Source organism: Carassius auratus, chromosome 37, assembly GCF_003368295.1.
Source record: "Carassius auratus strain Wakin chromosome 37, ASM336829v1, whole genome shotgun sequence".
NCBI lineage: Eukaryota > Metazoa > Chordata > Actinopteri > Cypriniformes > Cyprinidae > Carassius > Carassius auratus.
Genome location: NC_039279.1, coordinates 7,657,643 through 7,676,670, shown reverse-complemented (window position 1 = coordinate 7,676,670; position 19,028 = coordinate 7,657,643). Strand labels below are relative to the sequence as shown.

The 19,028-nt window shown below is 39.0% G+C and overlaps 1 protein-coding gene across 6 annotated transcripts in view; it reads left to right on the top strand.

Annotated features, from left to right (window-relative positions):
- The window catches only part of LOC113056061 (MKL/myocardin-like protein 1), a 32,439-nt gene extending 14,326 nt beyond the window's left edge, over positions 1–18,113 (top strand). For 2 of the 6 annotated variants that reach the window (XM_026222532.1, XM_026222536.1), the window contains 16 exons: positions 7,147–7,212; positions 9,455–9,510; positions 9,590–9,665; positions 9,995–10,141; positions 10,779–10,939; positions 11,308–11,424; positions 11,534–11,784; positions 12,228–12,399; positions 12,610–12,999; positions 13,216–14,154; positions 14,280–14,474; positions 15,084–15,182; positions 15,539–15,679; positions 15,818–15,904; positions 16,041–16,101; positions 16,739–18,113. In XM_026222532.1, coding sequence (XP_026078317.1) covers positions 7,147–7,212; positions 9,455–9,510; positions 9,590–9,665; positions 9,995–10,141; positions 10,779–10,939; positions 11,308–11,424; positions 11,534–11,784; positions 12,228–12,399; positions 12,610–12,999; positions 13,216–14,154; positions 14,280–14,474; positions 15,084–15,182; positions 15,539–15,679; positions 15,818–15,904; positions 16,041–16,101; positions 16,739–17,259 — 3,479 coding nt within the window. In that variant the 3' untranslated portion in view covers positions 17,260–18,113. Of the gene's footprint in view, positions 1–5,292; positions 5,759–7,146; positions 7,213–9,454; positions 9,511–9,589; positions 9,666–9,994; positions 10,142–10,778; positions 10,940–11,307; positions 11,425–11,533; positions 11,785–12,227; positions 12,400–12,609; positions 13,000–13,215; positions 14,155–14,279; positions 14,475–15,083; positions 15,183–15,538; positions 15,680–15,817; positions 15,905–16,040; positions 16,102–16,738 lie in introns of those variants that run through there. The other 4 variants (XM_026222534.1, XM_026222533.1, XM_026222531.1 and 1 more) reach the window with 4 other exon arrangements.
- The last annotated feature ends 915 nt before the right edge of the window (positions 18,114–19,028 follow it).

Genomic DNA, 19,028 nt, shown 5'->3' with positions numbered 1-19,028 from the left:
GGCCGTAAACACAGAAACATGAGGAAACCACTCACATCAGTTGTAAGTTAATTGCACATGTTTATATAAAGAGAGAAACGTTTGTAGCAGAATAAATTGCATCCTGGTGGATTTCCATGGAATTTACAACTGATGACGTGTTCAGAATTTGGTGAATATATATATATATACACAGTGGGGCTCGAAAGTTTGGGCACCCCTTGCAGAATCTGTGAAAATGCGAGTAATTTTCAAAAAATAAGAGAGATCATACTAAATGCATGTTATATTTTATTTAGTACTGTCCTGAGTAAGATATTGTACATAAAATATATTAACATTTAGTCCACAAGACAAAAACATTGCTGAAATTATTAAAATAACCCCACTCAGAAGTTTGGGAACCCTTGGTTCTTAATACTGTGTTCTGTTACCTGATGATCCTCGACTGTCTTTCTGTTTTGTGATGGTTGTGCATGAGTCCCTTGTTTGTTCTGAACAGTTAAACTGAGCAGCGTTCTTCAGAAAAATCTTTAAGGTCCTGCAGATTCTTCAGTTTTCCAGCAATTTTGCATATTTGAACCCTTTCCAGCAGTGACTGTATGATTTTGAGATACATCTTTTCACACTAAGGACAACTGAGGCACTCCAACACAACTATTTGAAAAGATTCAAACATTCACTGATGCTCCAGAAGGAAACAAGATGCATTAAGAGCTGGGGGTGAAAACTTTTCAACACGATGAAGATGGCCAAATTTGTCTTATTTTGTCGAAATGTAATGTTTTTCCATTTAGTTCTGCCCTCCGTAAGCAACAGAAGATACTTGTATGTTTCCCGGTACACAAATTAAGTACAATTTACCTTGATCTTCAAATTCCAAAAGTTTTCACCCCCAGCTCTTAATGCATCTTGTTTCCTTCTGGAGCATCAGTGAATGTTTGAATCTTTTTCAAATAGTTGTGTTTGAGTCCCTCAAATGTCCTCAGTCTGAAAAGATGCATCTCAAAATCATACAGTCACTGCTGGAAAGGGTTCAAATATGCAAAGATGCTGGAAAACTGAAGAATCTGCAGGACCTTAAAGATTTTTCTGAAGAACGCTGCTCAGTTTAACTGTTCAGAACAAACAAGGGACTCATGCACAACCATCACAAAACAGAAAGACAGTCGAGGATCATCAGGTAACAGAACACAGTATTAAGAACCAAGGGTTCCCAAACTTCTGAGTGGGGTTATTTTAATAATTTCAGCAATGTTTTTGTCATGTGGACTAAATGTTAATATCTTTTATGTACAAAATCTTACTCAGGACAGAACTAAATAAAAAATAACATGCATTTAGTATGATCTCTCTTATTTTTTGAAAATTACTCATATTTTCACAGATTCTGCAAGGGGTGCCCAAACTTTCGAGCCCCACTGTATATGCTTTGACTCTCATTCATTTTCTGTAGTAACTAAAACAGTCAAAGTAGTGTGTAAAGTCAGATTGTGTTTTGATAAAGTGACATGTTTAAAAAGAACACAGAAGATAATGAACTGTGTGACATAACTTAGCGACTCTCCCTTAACAGGCTAACAAGTCGTGACCGGCCAGGTTGAAATACTCAGGCGTTGCTGCAGTGATTTTTCAAGTTTAAAAGAATGTTCATTGTTTTATGGCAATTACTTAAATGTCATCTATATTGTCTATACAGATCATTAAAACGGTGTCCTAACCAGTGTGACAAATGTTCAGCAGAATGAATGAATGAATGAACTCCTACGCCATGTGCAACAATATTTGCTATTGCTTTTTACTTTGTTTTTGTTATCCGATAACAAATATGCAGTAGCAAGTAATATATTTAAATTTCAGCTTTTTAAGTAATGCAATATTACTTTTGTTTTCTATTTATGGATGTATGTAGTTGTTGGTTTATTCAGTTTATGTTGTGCAGCTGTTTTGTTGCTTTATTGCGTCACTTCTGGTTGAGATATGGTTTAACATTTGAAAGCATAACATGAAAGAATAGTCTAAAAAAAAGTATCATATTTCATGCTTTAGGCTTTTATGGTTCACACAGTAAAAGCTATATAATAGCTATATAATAAGTATAGGAGAATATGGAGCTAATACCTAAGGAACAAGAAACCATTTTAAACTAAGCTAAAATATGCAAAACATAAAAAATTCTGATAGTTTGTAAGGTAGATCAGTAAGATTACAGTATATTAACAGTATTGTGGGAGGCCAGTTATATAATGTGATGCTGTCCAATGATTGACTGAGAGATTTACAAGTAAATGTTTTTCACAAGCGAGATGCATTGTATATGACACTCAGAATTTTGTGTTTGTGTATTAATATTATCCAATAGGCTTTAAGGCAACAGGGGAATGGAACAAAATACCATTTGTTTTATCTGTAACGGCAGGATGGAATATCATGTGAAAATGTCAAACATGATAAAACCAAGAGTCATGATTTGCGGAGATGCTCGAAAGTAGGGCAGGAGGTAGAGCGGTTTGGATGAAATGAGTTCAGAAGGATGTTATGTAACAGGCTCACAAAAACAGGAGAGCTTGGACACGAGCCTCTCTTTTTCACTCATCTCTCTCCCTCTCGCTCTCTTTCCACCCATAACCTCATTTACTGAGCTCAATCTGACGTTCCTTCTGCACTTTAGTTGCTTGTATTACTCGCGCCAGGCAGCTGACCTGATTTACCGTAAACTGTTACTCATTCCTTCACTTTTTCACTCTTTTGAAAACTTAGTAGTGGCGCCATATTTGAATCAAATTGAGGAGATATAAGGTATTTGAGTTATAATCATCTCAGTAACACTTTATAGTAAGGTTAATTAGTTAATTTTACTTAGTTGACATTAACTAGGCATAAACAACACTTCTACACCATTTATTAATGTTAATTTCATCATTTACTAATGTGTTATTTAAATCAAAAGCTGTGCTTGTTGACATTAGGTAATGGTCTGTGAATTGACATGAACTACCTATGAACAAATACTGTAATGTATTGTTCATAGTTTACTAATACATTAACTAATGGAACCGTATTGTAAAGTGTTACCGTCCTCTCATGTGCGTATGATTATGATGACTTTATGGTAGTGCGATCCCTTGCATCATTGTAGAAATGTAGACTGCATGGAAACCGGTCTGCTAGGGCCTATTTTTCTGGCTAGTGTTGGAAGTTGAGTAACAATGACGTTGTTTTTCAGTGGGTGATTGAAAGCAGAAAGGAAAATAGCAGCAGAAAAGTGTTTAAACGTGGTACAAACATCCAGAAGAGGGCAGAAAATGATTCTCAAAATCAGCAGCGTGAATGCAATAGAAAATCAGCCTCTCCTTTTTAAGACTGTGGAGATGGTTTTCATGACTTTAAATATATATTTCAAAATATCTAGTGGTGGTTATGGGTTAAGTTAATCTTAAAATAATGTTTTAAATATAAAAGCGTACATGGCAGCTGCAAAAACTCGGTATTTTAGATCTGTCTGAGAGCCCGATGAGCTTTGACTTTATTATCTATGATGCTTTATTTGATAAAGGTGGTGTTTTGTTCGTGTCAACTTTTTGGGTGTAGCATACAGGCTGACAATAGACTTCCTCTGTGGTCAGTCATCACCTCGCAGTGCTGGGCCCTTGTAGTCAATTACAGCATGAGCGTCAACTGCTGTGAATTCTCACCAAGTGATGATGACAGCAATGAGCTGGTGGGCTAAAAGCAGATCGTGGTAATGTTTTAGTCTCTAGGGGGTCTGTGAATAGTGGTCTTCATTTCCCCATAATATAGAAAGATTATATGAGTGTTTACATTAGCGTATTTAATCTGAACCGAATATTCAGTGGCCAGAAGGTATTTATTAAATGCTGAGTGATCTGAAATTTTCCTGCCACCTTGTTAACCCATGCAGGACTTCTTAAGGGAGAGTTCACACAAATCATGTCATTCCAAACCTGTATGACTGACTTCTGTGAATCACAAAGTATGTATATATCTTTTTTTTTACAGTAGCCGTCCTTTAGCGTTTCACTTTCTGGAATTCTGTTTTGGCGTGCATTTGTTAGAAAATGTGTGTATCGCTGGGATAGCAGTGGGTAACCCTATCCAGTGCTTGCACAGGTGATACTGAGCTGAATATAGAGCCTTCTGGCCAGCTGGCCTTACTATTTAAAACTGAGAGCGGACCCGGTGGGGGGATGAGGGGGTTCGCCAACAGTCAAACATGTGTGATGTATGTGAGCCTCTCGAGCCCTGACGGGCAAACTCCTGTGCTTTATCTGCCAGAAAGAAAGGAAAGGTCAAAGGAGACCTACATTTGTCCTGTGACCTCCTTCCTTTCGCTCTCTCTGATGATGTCATCAGGAGTCCCGGGAGCACCACATGACACCATTTCTTAGAGTCCATGACATTTTTCTGTATTAAATACCTCGTGAAATGTGAACTATGTGTTGGCTGTTACATGCAAGAGGGTTAATCTGTTTCTGATTTTTGAAAAAAATAAAAATAATAATTTCACTTGATTTGCATGCCAGAAACAAGATTAGAAGCTTCTAGTTTGTGACCATATAAAAGAACTAAGAAGAAATGTTTTCTCTGTATATAATTGAAAGTGTTGTTACTGTTAATGAGAACTGCAATATTTTTATTCTAAAACACTAACAATGGAAGAACATTTCCATGACCCTGAAAGAAAATAAACTGTGTAAGTTGGAATATAATGTGAATATACTTAATTTGTTTACTTCATTTGAATTAGCTTTGGTCTTTATAATACATATTTTATTTGCAACAGCACTAGCAAACTTTTCAAATTCATGTTGTTGTTTTGAACTTTCGAACAAAGAATACTGAAGAAGTCATGATTTCCACAAAAATATTAGGCAGCACAGTGGTTTTCAGCTTTGACGATAAGAAATGTTACTTGAGAACAAAATCAACATATTAGAATGATTTCTTAAGGATCATGTGACGCTGAAAACACATCAAAGGAATAAATTACAATTGAAAGTATGTTAAAACAGAGAACTTACATTTCTAATAATAATACACAAAATTACTGTTTGTATTTTTGATCAAATAAATGCAGCCTTAACAGAATAAGAGCATTTCAACTTTTGAATGCTAGTTCATATGTATATATATATATGCTAGCCTAATGAACCAGTGAAAAAGAGCTGAGGGGGTGAATGGGGGTCTGCCAGATTGTAGAGAGGCAACAGCTGAGCTGAAGCGAGCAGTCATTGGCACTCAGCAGACCCTCCTCTGTTTGAGAGTGAGAGACACGCTGTTCTGTGAATGTCTTCTGCTCAGTGCAGAGCAGGCTCTGTGCTCTGCTGTCCTCACCGTTAGGTGCGTTAGCTTCATTTTCTGACTCTGCGTAATGCAGCTGTAGAGCCTCTGCATCCAACTTTGAGAACAAAAGCAAGGATTAGATTTTGGAGGAAGAAACAGAGTCTGTTTTGAAGCCGTCTCTTCTCCAATTCTGTGATTTGAAACGCTGTAAATACATTGTTGTGGACTAACAACGGTTACGGAAATCTTGTGCTGTAAAATCCGTGTTCCTCGTTTTGGACCACCAATGGAATATCAGTTTTGACTTTTCAACATTTCAAGAGACTTTCAATACTGGATCCAAACATGCTGGACACAAACCACTGCCTTCATATTGATACTTCTTCTTTTGAGGATCAACCAGTCCAAAACGGTGAAGATAAATTGTCTGTGACTCTGGACTGTGACAGACATGCTTATCATTGCCTCAAAGAAGGTGGGGATTGCTGTTTCTATGCTTTTATAGAGTCTAAATAAAGCACCCTCCAGGTGTGCATCTAACCTAATACACTGAATTTAGCTTCATTGGCGCTTATCCCGAGTCTTAACATGTCAGAACTGATTATTCTAGTGACTTGGTGGTGAGATCACCCCAGCTGCTCGTACCGAGCCAAGAGCGAGCACCGGTTGACCTGTAAACTGTGCCAGAGGCCAGTCAGCAAGAGGCGTGTTTAATTAAGACCCCAGACACACAGGCTCTTGGATTAACCCAGTTGCCTGCATGATTCGTTGTTCTTTTTTCCTTTTTGTTTCAAGACCCGGATGTTGACGCCACACTTTCCAGGTCTCCCACGGAATTTTCCAGGCTGGCGAGGAGACGATGGAGAGAGTGTTGGCATTTAAACGTGTCTGATTGATTTACAGCATCAAGCCAGGTTCTCGGAGAGGTGCGAGAGAGGGCTTGTGTTTCTTCTTCAGTGGGTCCAGTAATAGCTCTAGGGAGGGGGTGGTCAAAAATGGTTGTTAAAGTGAAGTGGGAATAGGAAGAATTTAGAAGAAATTGCGAAACTTTTTGTAATCATTTTGCAAGTGAGAACTGGAGTGGGTGTTCTAGGATTTTATGGGAACTTGCGACCAAAAAGTAGCGCTGATTTAAAAGCACAGGGTTCACATCCTCACAGCTGACCACCATACAGTTACTATGGATGTTAAAGGTTCTTCATGGAGTCATGGATGTCAATGGAAAAACCTTTATTTTATTTCTGGTTTATATAACAAAAAGGAGTGTTTGGCGGTTCTTGGCATGTGCAGATGATGTTCTGGTGTCTTTGACCTTCACAGTCACAACGTCTGGGGATAGAGCCCCTGACTAGTGCACATAAAGCAATGCCATGTGGTTGATGACATCATTGTGTCAGGACTGGCAGGTGCACGTTTGCCTCTAAAGCGTCCTGGGCCACACCCCTCCTGACGTGGAATTTGACATAATAATACTGTAACGGCTTTCTTTCACTGAACAAAGCAATAACAATAACAAATATCTCATGCTGCCTACACACCACCCTCTATATAATCATTGCACAACTGTGTTGTGCCAGCACGCAAGTTCCTGATTTGGAGAACGCCTATTGCATCTCAGTCACACTTTTTGAATTCAGGAAAGTAGTTGAGTGTGGTTAAACGGGAAGTATGAAAACCAACCCAAACAACCTAAACACTCACAGTCCCTCCCCTCAGCATTCGCTCTTTACTTAGAAAGAAGCTGAAAGAGGGCCCTTTCGAGCTCTTGTCCTGACTTATGCTATAGTGCAGCTGTCCTGATGTGAATCTCAAATCTGTCATTCTCTTTATCTGAACCCTTTTCCTCTCTCTCTCTCAATGCAGTTCTTCAGCTCAAACTACAACAGAGAAGGACGCGAGAGGAGCTGGTCAGCCAAGGAATCATGCCTCGTAAGTCTGATTTTACTCTTCTGGCTATGCCAAGCATCACACATGTGCATATGTGCATTTACATACAGCACAAGCAGATTGCAAAGAATTGATAGGTTGATTCTAGGAATGCTGTATTTATAGTTGCTTCATAAGGTATTTGGACATTCAAGTCACGCTCAAATATGTATAAATTAATCTAGTGACATTCAGATATTAAGCGTGACCAGAGTGTCCAAACACTTTATGAGGATACTGTATATTCAAAGCTAGGTATAATGACAGCATTCTGAGATATTTATGTTATACAGTATAGCCACAAGGATATGCAGACTCTCGCTATGGTCGAGTATGTCAATGAGTAACTAGCTGTTGTGGTGCAGCAATGGCCACATGTATTTCATGCTACTATGAAGGATATTGCTACATTCCCAGCAGCTCATTCTGCACAAATCGACAATGACATAAAATATTTCAACAGTGCTCATGTAGTAATCGACACCCATTCAAAAGCAATAATCGTGAGCTTATCTATGTTCCTGCCAGTTTATGCATTAGGCTGCATATAGCAGCAAAAACTTGTATTTTGTTTATAGGCTCCAGCAGGCATTAATGGATGGGACTATTCTCTAGATGTGGTTTGGCATGATCTCTTGACTCTTGATTGCCAACACACAGTCATTGTGAAAGAGCCCGTTGTTGCTTTATCAGGTGGATCTACTTCCCCTATTGTTTCCACTTCCTTATTCTATGTTCTGCTCATCAGGCAAGAGGATTTGCTGTCTTCACACTGTACTGTCTGTGTGGCCTCTGTGGGAAGGAGGAAGTGCTTAAGCAGCTCTAGCTTTGCTCTTTAAACGACAGCCAAAAATGTAAACAGCCCTTAACACTTGTGTTGCAGTATTTATTGACAATTCCACTTAACAAAATACTTTTTTCATTGCTCCACATAGAAGCCTGCAGGATTACATGATTTTGTAACGGTAATTTTGTAACTGAATGAGAGTAGTTGACGCATAACGTGTCAACTGAATTTTTCACCAAGGATTTTAGATTAAATTTATATTAAGGGAAAGTTTGTTTTTCAAAAAATGTTATTCACATTTGCGTCACAATGCAGGTTATGTCAATTTTCCAAACATTTTTAATGTGATTTATCCACATTAAACTCTACAGTTCAGTACGGAAAAGGATTAGGGCCAAGCAATAATAATAATAAATGTAAACAAAAATCTCAAGATTAAAATTAATTCTAATCCGAGATTAAATTCGTTCAATTTCAAGAAAAATATCGAATTAAAATCTTGAGAATGAAATTTCGAGAAACTCGTGTTTCGAGAATAAAAAAACTAGTTACAGTTGAGAAATTAAATTAAATATTTAGCGTAATCTCATTAAGTTACAAGAAAAATGATGATAATCATTCGATTATGCGGACAAAACCATACCGACCCCAGACTTTGCACAGTACTTTTGGTTTATTTTTGAGAGTCTCTGCTGCAGAGAGACGAGGCAGATCACTGCTGACCCTAACATGTGGTTTCAGAAATTTCAACTTAGTTACCCAATCTTAGCTGTTACATCACAATCTTACTTTGTTATTCATTTCATATTACAGCTCAATCACATGTGCAGTTTACTGTCCTTGTTTTTGTTTTTTCCCCCTATTTTTAAAGAAAAAAATGTCTGCTGTTGTGATAGTAAATACAGTATAATGTACATACACTGTACAGGTACAGTTTCTACCAATTTAGGAATATACTGGTATACTCAAAGATGACCAGAGGCAAACTATTTAGCAAAAAATACAATTTTTGAAAAAGTAAAGAGTAATAAAAAAATAACTGTTATTTTAAGTGCATTTTCAGGCAGATGGATATACACACTGAACTTCCTTTGTTCTTTCAGCAGGTGATTTGAGCCCATCTAATATAAGGGGATGTTCTCTTTTTAAATGGATGACCTTTATGTATGACATTTAAAAACTAGTCTTCTTGCATAGTTCCTCAATATCAAATACAATTCATTAAGGGAAACAAGTGGGAACAGAGACATGACTATTTGAAAACTTGGAAGTCATGGCAGTGATTGAGTAAAAACGTTCCAAATGTATTATGTACAAAAAGCATTTTGGTGTTCTCCTGCTTTCAAACCTAAATAATCGCTTAATTAATTTGTAGTGTACCTGGCAGTTACAATGACCCAAATGGACATCCCTATGACTGAACATAAGAAAGTAAGACTTTCTCTGTCTCTGTTCTAGCATTGAAGAGTCCAGCTGCCTTCCATGAACAGTTGAAAAGTCTGGAGAGAGCACGCGTGAGTGACTGTCTTTTTCCTTTTGAAAAAAACATCTGTCATCTTTGATTGACACTTGTTTTCTCTTTTAATGGTACAGACTGAGGATTACCTGAAGAGGAAGATCAGGAGTCGGCCAGAGAGGTCAGAACTGGTCAGAATGCACATCCTCGAAGGTGAGGGTCACATCATTCTCTCTTAAATATGAAAACGGAGTAATACAAAATAATTTATTCAATTGCAAGTCATGTTTCTGCTATGCATTTTCTTCCTCTTTCAATGGACATTCTGCACAGTAAAAGGGTCCATAGCCCAAGCCTTATTCCTGTTATAGCTTCTATATTCCTTAGTATTTTTTCCATTTCTGTAACAATGAGGAACGGGTAGTTGATCAGCATGCAAAAATACTAATTGAGTCAGTAGACTCTCAGAGGAGAATTTAGGTGGTATTTACATTTAAAGGAAGTGATTCATTTGTTAATGAATATATTTATGTCACTCACAGAGACCTCAGCTGAGCCCTCACTGCAGGCCAAGCAGCTGAAGCTGAAGAGAGCCCGACTGGCAGATGATCTCAATGATAAGATCTCCCACCGCCCTGGACCCATCGAACTCATCCACAAGAACATAATCCCTGTGCACACGCTCATTGGTAAGTCTGTAACCACTGTCAAAAACAGCATTTATGTTGCATGTGCTTGTATAGCACTGTCAGCTTTGTCAGTGTTACTGTATAAACACCATGAGCAGTTTCTCTATAAATGACAACGGTGCAAATCTAAAATTTGCAAAGTTGACAATGAAAGAGGAAACTTGTACCTACATGTATTGTCAATAACATTCCTTGGCATTTTAATTGTATATATTTGTCAGTTTGTTCACTTAAAAGTCTCACTCACAACTCAAGCACCACTTATTCTGTTAAATATAAGTGAAGTTTCACTGTCGTCGATGTCTTAAAAGGATAGTTACCCCAAAATGAAAATCCTGTCATCATTTAATCACCCTCATGTTGTTCCAAACCATTTTCACAAAACTTGGATTAAACCACCTGATTCATATGGAATTTTTTTATGGCATCTTAATGGCTTTTTTGGATCTTCTAAGTTTTAGTTACCTGAACTTTCAATGGAGGCACAGAAACTTATAGCTTATTAAAAATGTATCAGTTTGGAACATGACGGTGAGTAATGAATGACGGAATCTGAGTGAACTTAGGTGTACTGTGAACCAGACTTCTGTCTGTCCATGCACAGATCAGACAACCATTTTCTTACGTGTATTTTCAGGTACAGAGTCTCCGAAGGGTGAGAGCTCCTCACTGGACGAGGACAGTAGTGATGCCCTATCACCGGACCCCCAGTGCAGTCAGGACTCTCCGTTGGGTCTAGCCCCTCAACACTCCCCGTCTGATGTGCTGAAAATGAATGGAGACCTCTCACCCACTCAGGTATACTGCTGTTTCAGTTGTTCAGTATAAAGATGAATAGAATATTGCTTTTGTGCTTTCAGCTAGAGGGCAGCACTGCTCTACACTTAAAGGCTCCATTCATCCCAGCATGTCGTCATGTTGTTTTAAACATGTATTATTTTTTTCTTTCTTTGTACATTAATAGATCGATTTAGCAGAATGTTCAAGCTGCTTTTTACCATTTGTATTTTAAAGATTACTGTCCCTTTAAATAGTTTTGTATTTTAAATTACTTCATTATAAGCCACAAAGCAACATCTGCAAGGTTAAGAACAGAGAGGACAATGTAGAAAATGCATTTAAGACCATACCATACATACTGTGTTTAACCAGTGTGTTTATTGTAGTTCCTCACTCAGGCCCCTCCTCCTCCTCTCGTTGTATCCAATGTTTCTCCACCACGGCATCTAACCAGTGAAACTAACATGACAAACTCTTCCCGTCCACCAACAGGACATGCAAAGGTAAAGTGAAAGCCATCAAACCTATCATTAGTTAAATTTTTCAGTCTAAACCAATACTAATGTGATTTCATCACTAATGTTTTCTTTGCTTTGCCCGCAACATAAGCAGCAGTCCAAGTCCAGCACGGATCGGACATCACAACGATCCAAGAAACCCAAAGATAACAAGCCCAAAGTGAAGAAACTCAAATATCACCAGTATATCCCACCTGACCAGAAGAACGACCGGGAGCCGCCTCCTGAACTGGACTCCTCGTACGCCAAGATCCTCCACCAGCAGCAGCTCTTTCTTCAGCTTCAGATCATTAACCAGCAACAGCAGCACTACAACTACCACACTATCTTACCCGCACCTCCAAAGTGAGTACAACCACACTGGATATGGAGACTTTATTTACTGTGTTGTGAATAATTGTGTATGTGCATTTTATGTTCGTGTATGGGGTTGGTAAGATTTTTTCTCTTAATGTATTTATATGATTAAAAAAAAAACAGTAATACTGCAAACTTTATTGCAATCTATCTAGCTTTTTTCTGTTTATATCTGTTTTAAAATGTCATTTATTCCAGTGATGCAAAGCTGAATTTTCAGCAGTCAGAAATCATACTTCTATGCTGATCAAGAAACAGTTATTTGTCTACAAAATAGACAAAACTATGTGAAGTAAAACAAAATATGACCCAAAATTAAACGTAGGTTGCATAAACGGAGTTCTGAGGCAAAACTAGTTTGAGCCACCATGCTTGAGAAGTGTGCATACAACAGATTTATCAACAAACAAAAAAAATCTGTTCAAATCCAGACTTCCTGCTGAAAAGCAGCAAACATCCAGCAATCCAGGCCCCTCCCCTTCCCAGACTTTTTCCACGTGCTCTACAGTCTCCTCCAATCACAATGGGCCCAATCGTCAGAGCCAGCCTACAGTGGGAGGAGCTAAGCCCAGCACTTTACCTGCAAACCTGGATGAATTCAAAGTGGGTAACAGTTGTAATTTATTTACTTACACTAAAGCAATAACACTGACCATTAATTTTGACAATTTTGATAAACCAACTAGCTCTGAAATGAATCACAATGTTACAAACTTTGGGGGAAATGATGCAGATTGTTCCTTCCAGATCTCAACTTTTTCACTCTATGGTGGATAATGACAAACTGATTTTTCTTCATCTCTCTTCTGTCAGGTTGCTGAACTTAAACATGAGCTCAAATTGAGGGGTTTGACAGTATCGGGCACTAAGAATGATCTGATCGAACGACTGAAGAACTACCAGGAGCAGAATGGTTCATCAGCCGCAGGGGCTGCAGCTACAAAACCCGGCCCTGCTCAGTTACCACAGGTGTCAGTTCAGTCATCTGGTGCCGCCCCACATCAAGCCCCGAAAGATACAGTTGTTCCATTGTCAGCCTTTCCTGTAACGGCTACCACCCGGGTCCACAGCACTCCACCTCAAATCATGCGCTTCAGCAGCACTAGCTCCTCTCCTCCTGCATCTCCGACCCCCTCTGACCGCTCTCTGGCTGCATTGAGTCCTGATGAAGCAAGCTGCAATGGGGATGTGTTTGGAGAAATGGTAGGTCTGTGATGAAATGGTAAAAAAATCTGTGGATACTTTAAAACTTTAAAAACACGGATCATTTAAATCATGCTAATGCTAATCTTTAGTAGTATTTAGCAGATCTCAAGAGTAATGTTTCATATGTTGTGATGCTTAAAGCTATCATTATTTCTTTTCTATTTTAGTTCAGTGTTTACGTTCTTTTAATAACTTGTGTTTCTCCATTCACAGGTTTCCTCGCCTCTCACTCAGCTCAGCCTGCACCCCTCTCCAGACCACCCCTCCCCAATTAAAGAGGAGTCTCATGGGCAGATGCAGTCCTCCTGCAGCCTTTCTCACCCAGGTCCGCTGTCTCAGGATCCAGGTCCCGTGGCAGCAACAGGATCTGCTGTGTCTCCTCTGAACAAAGACCAAATGCTTCAAGAGAAGGACAAGCAGATCGAGGAGTTGACACGGATGCTTAGACAGAAGCAGAGGCTGGTGGAGACCCTGCGCTCTCAGCTGGAGCAGGGTAAGCGTGGAGCAGCCGCAGACATAACGGACAACACGGGTAACGCTGAAATACCATTGCTGTCTAACGGTGTGGAAGTGAAGGTAAAGGAAGAGATTAAGGATGAAATGGACACAACAGAGGACCTGCTGAAGCAAGTCCAGCCCCAGAAGAAGATCCAGACGCAGTGTTCGCAGCAGACTCTACTCAAACTGCAGCAAATTCACCGGCTGCAGCAGCAGCAGCAAATGCTGGTGGACGTACCAGGTGTACAGCAACAGAAGACACAGTTATTGCAACATCAGCAGCAGCAAAATGAACCACTGAAACTGCAGCAAGAGCAAGGAAAAACACAGGTGTTACAGTTGCAGCAGCAGAAAATGCAGCTGCTGCAGCAACAGCAGAAGGCACAGTTACTGCAGCAGCAGAAGACACAGTTACTGCAGCAGCAGAAGACACAGTTACTGCAGCAGCAGAAGAAGGCACAGTTACTGCAACAGAAGACTCTGTTACAACAGCAGCAAAAGACTCAGTTGCAGCAGCAACAGAAGACGCAGGTACTGCATCAGCAGCAGCAACAAAAGCTGCAGCAGCTCATCATCCAGCAGAGGCAGCAACAAAGCAATCAGAAGCAGCAGCCGAAGCCACAAAATCAGCCACAGCAGCAGGTACAGACACAGGTCAGCAACATTTCCAGCTCCGTTTGTTTGAATGGTATTGTATGCCTTTTTATTTCATGTAGTTCCTGCCACTGTTTTACATTTTATATATAATTGAATATATATATATACTTTTTTTTTCACAGATGATCGTCAACCAGCAGTCTAGTACTCCAATTACTACATCTTTCCCACTGGATCTCCTGAAAGCTCATCCCACTCCCACGTTGGTCACTGACAGTAATGGAAACCGTTATCTGATTGCACTCACCAGTAATAGTGTGGACAGCCTGACTGGAAAATCTCCTCAGAGCAAATCCAATGGATGGATTACTCTACAGGTGACTAAACCACAGTTTGTCTTAAAAAAAAATTATTTTATATACAGTACCGTTCAAGGTTTGGTTAGGTATTTTTCTCATGTTTTCAATTAAGTTTGTGAAATATTATTTTAATTTAAAATGACTTGTATTAATTTTAAAGGGGTGGTTGATCAGCTTTTTTCAATGGCTACATTGTGTTTATGGGGTGCAGTTAAAAAAACAAAACAAAAAACGCATTATATTCACATTTTACCTTTTATTCTTCATTGCTTTTTCTGTTCTCATCAAAAAGTTCTGTTCCTGGTTGTATTAAGCCCCTCCCTCAGAAGTACACTGTCGGGCTCACATTGGCTAGCTGATCCAGTGTGTTTGTGTTGTCTGGAAACTCAGGAAGAAGCTCTGGGGGTGTTTTGTAGTCCTTCAACAGCAATTTCTTTAAAATAAAAATCTCTTTGCCCCTTTGCATTGAATTTAGAGCATTGTATGCATCCATTTATAGCAAAGCTGAATCTTCAGCAGCCATCACTATAGTCTTCGGTTTCACATGTACTTTCAGAAATCATTCTAATATGCTGATTTGTTCCTGAAGGAAAATATAGTCAAACTTCTTGGTTTGTTGTGTTCCAGAGATTGCAGTCGACTCCTACCAAGCTTCCTAGCCAGTCATCTACTAGTATGGCTACTTCTGCCAATCAATCACAAGCTGTCAGAGAGCCCGTCACCAAAGTATGTGTATATAACATGTGGCCGTGCTTTTGTCAAACCTGTTACAGTTCTGAAAAATAGCATGAAGTAGAGAGCTCTGTTGATTTAGAAATCTTCAGAAGTACATGAAACACAGAGATGTATAGCAGATATGTACAAATAGTTTATGATGAGAGACAATAAGCATGCATTATTTTCAATCTATAAGAGTAAACCTCCAATAAATTTGAATTAGATTAGTTTGATTTACACCCTGATAGCACACGTACATCACAGAGATTGTCTGCAAGACATATTTGTAAAAGTTTGCTCATCTGCAATGCATCAATAGGACTTTTCATATCAGCTGATCCATGTTGAAATCTCCCATTTTTCAGGTTCAGAAAGTAGGGCTCCACTTGGAAACTCCAACTGTTAAAGAGTCCAGCCAGCCAGTGTCTGCACCAGCCAGTTTTGAGCCCTTCTTCTGTGAGGAATCGAACACGCTGAGCAAACCCTCCTCACCCCCTTCGTTTAAGGTATTGCACATGCATTAATACCCATGCCCTTATTTTTTAGTTTCCTTCTGTCTTTTTCTCCATCTTGCTTTGTTTTGAACTAAAGCTAGTTGTTGTTTATTTTAATCTTCCTCCACCCATCATCTGCATCAATTTTAGGAGGACATTTGCCCATCTTTTGATCGACACACTTTATTTACCCCTTCCTCCCCAAAGCCGAACCCTCACCCTCCTCAGCATTTCAAAGTATGGACTTTACTCACATTCTTTCTCATTCTTTCTTCTTTTCTTTCTTTTTCTTTCGTTTGTTCTTTCTTTCAACTTTTTCAGTTTAAACTGTTTTTTTTTGTGTGTGTAACATTGGTGTTTTGTCTGTTTACAGGATAATGTCTCAAACAACCAGCAAATAGACGATCTGTTTGAAATCCTGATGAAGAGTGGAGGTAAAAAAAAAAAAAAAAGCTCCTTTTACTTTAGAAATTGATCATCTTATTCAGCAGATTTATCAAAAGTGACAGTAAAGGCATTTAAAATATTTCAAAACGCTTCAAATAAATGTCGTTCTTTTGGATCTTCTATGTATCAAAGAATCTTGGGAAAAAATGCATCACAAAATTCAACACTATGTAACATTTCAACATTTGCAAAATATATATAATGAGCGAGTACCGCATAAATTAATATACCAAACCGCCTTTTTGTCTTATCCCAAGTCACTATGGTACATTTATAATAAGTGATTATTTTTGGACTATTATAGTCTGTTCGGGTCGTCACCGCTGCGGAGTAACACATACCTGCGTGATTCGCCATAGACATGAACTTGGAGAAGTAGCTCCAGTTAGAACTTTTTTTCGCGCGATGCGTGCAGTTCTGTTTATTAACCGCTAGAGCGCCAAAATTGACATAGTGTTGCTTTAAAAAATAAAAATTATAGTTTTACTGTATTTTGATCAAATAAATACAGACTTGATTAACATTTCAACATTTTAAAAATCATACCAACCACAGACTTTTGAACAGTAGGGTGGGAATATATTTTTAAAATGATAATAAATCTCTCTTCTTTCCATATCTTAGAAATTTCCTCTGGATTTAAAGCCAGTCAAGACCCCTCCCTGTCAGACCTCCCCTCCAGCCCACCCACTCCATCCCCACCTCCTTCTCCGCACCACTTCTTGCCACCCACACATCACCCCGACACCCAGAACAGGCCTTGCTCTGGAACAGGCCGTCTGGAGGACTTCCTGGAGAGCACCACCGGTGCCCCTCTTCTCGGTGTGGAGCCGGACGGACCTTTGACGTTAATCGATGACCTCCACAATCAAATGCTGAGCACTTCCAGTATTCTGGACCATCCCTCATCTCCAATGGACACCAGTGACCTGAGCTTCTCGCTCCACCCTGCCAGCCTGGACTTTGAAGACCCCACCTTGGATGGCATGGATTGGCTGGACATACCTGTGGGAGGAGGGGGCAGCAATTCTAACAGTGGGGGTATGGTTCTTGCCCCTCTGAGCTCGCACACCCCACCCAGTGTATTCTCTGCAGACTTTTTGGACAGTTCAGATCTGCAGCTCCACTGGGACTCATGTTTGTAGCTTTTGGTCTTAATTGCTTGACAAGACACAATTTAGCACCTTCAACGTTACTGTGTATAGGCTGTACACAAAACACTCCAGACGCACATGATGTTTATGTTAAATAGCTTCATTTTTTTCTTAATATTCCAATGCCAAATGGTATTTAAACAGTTCCTGCGGCTGATAGGCTCTCATAAGCACTGAATTTTAAGCTCTCATTTTTTTCTTCATACCCAAATGTTTTACGTCACATGGCATTGTTGCCTTTGCCAACAGAGAGACCAATCTGGACCCTGCCATCAACTTCTCACATCATCGACAGCTCAACAAAAGAATTTATATTTTGGCCTAGCAATTAGAAAAATTGTCTATGCTGGTTAAGATCATTTTTCACTTTAAGCACCCCAGTTTGTACACTCCACTACCTATCTTTGGCATCATGTACTGTTATTTCTCAATAAAGCTGTGACCTCATAACCATTATGAGGTCTAGTTCTGCTCTACAGGTTTCACACTTTTCCTTCCATCGACAAACTAAATGGAGGAAAAATGTGAGATGTCATAGACACCCTTGCTTTTGAACCCTTTTGGCTTGTTAGTTTTTTTTTAAACATTGCACTTGAGCCGACCCGACTGGCGCTCTGGTCTACACCCAATGTAATGGGATCTGCAGGGAACCAGGTTTGGTGACGTTCACCAGATCTCTATGCATTGCTGTATTTTAGGATCATGTATTGATGAAACCTTCGTTCTTTTCCCCCTGATTGTAGCGATTCGCTGGTGGAGGTCAGTGCTGAGGTTCAGGTTTCAGAGTATTTGGAACTTCTTGTTTTTTAAAAAAGGAAACTAAATAAATAAAAGAAAAAAATGCAGCATGGAGTCTGTTTTGTTGTTTCACCTGGGCTCACATATACACCGTACATTCACTCACGATGGTCATTTATTATTCTGCAGTTGAAGCAAATGGGATTTTATTGCTCAACTCCTGTAGAGGCTATTCTGTATAATATTAAAATAAAATAGATGTTTTCAAAATAGTATTAAATAATAAAAAACAAAAAAATCCTGAGTCATTAGTGTATCCTCCTGTAGTCAAGGTTCCGTTGGTACCACATAAGCAAATAAGGCTTTAAAAATATATTTCTACTTTGCTATATTTTGAGATACGCAGTGCTCTTTTTAAGTAGTTCAGTTGCTTGTTTAGACAATTAAAAATCACCAAAAAAAAAACTCAACCCAAAGCGCTTCTGTGTGGAGAACTGATATTTCTGTTATAAGGAGGCTAAAGGCTGGAGATCGAATACGATTGAATTGGTGTTAAAGGGATATTTTTCCCAAATTGTTAAATTTGGTCATCATTTACACACCACTAATCAGTATGATGTTCTAAATGAGATATTGACGACTAATGGTTTGTCACCATCCACTTTCATACTATTAAATGAAGTGGGGATAAAGATGGTCATAAATGTGCTCCACAGAAGAAAGAAACTTTCACAGATTTACATTAACATGAGGTTAATGTATAACCTTTTATGACAAGGTGTTGAAATGATGACAGGATTATTATGGGAACTGTTCCTTAAAGAAACATTGATGCACTTAAGTATACCTTAAATTAATGGCACACATTTTAATGAATAGAATGTATTATGTGAAGTTTTATTGTGATACTGTCTACTGTAATCTGCTTTATCACCGGTGACCAAAAGATGGCGCAAGAGATCTACAGCCCACAATCAGATTATCATGTGACAAGCGTAGGTGTTTTTGTTAGAGGAGGCCGA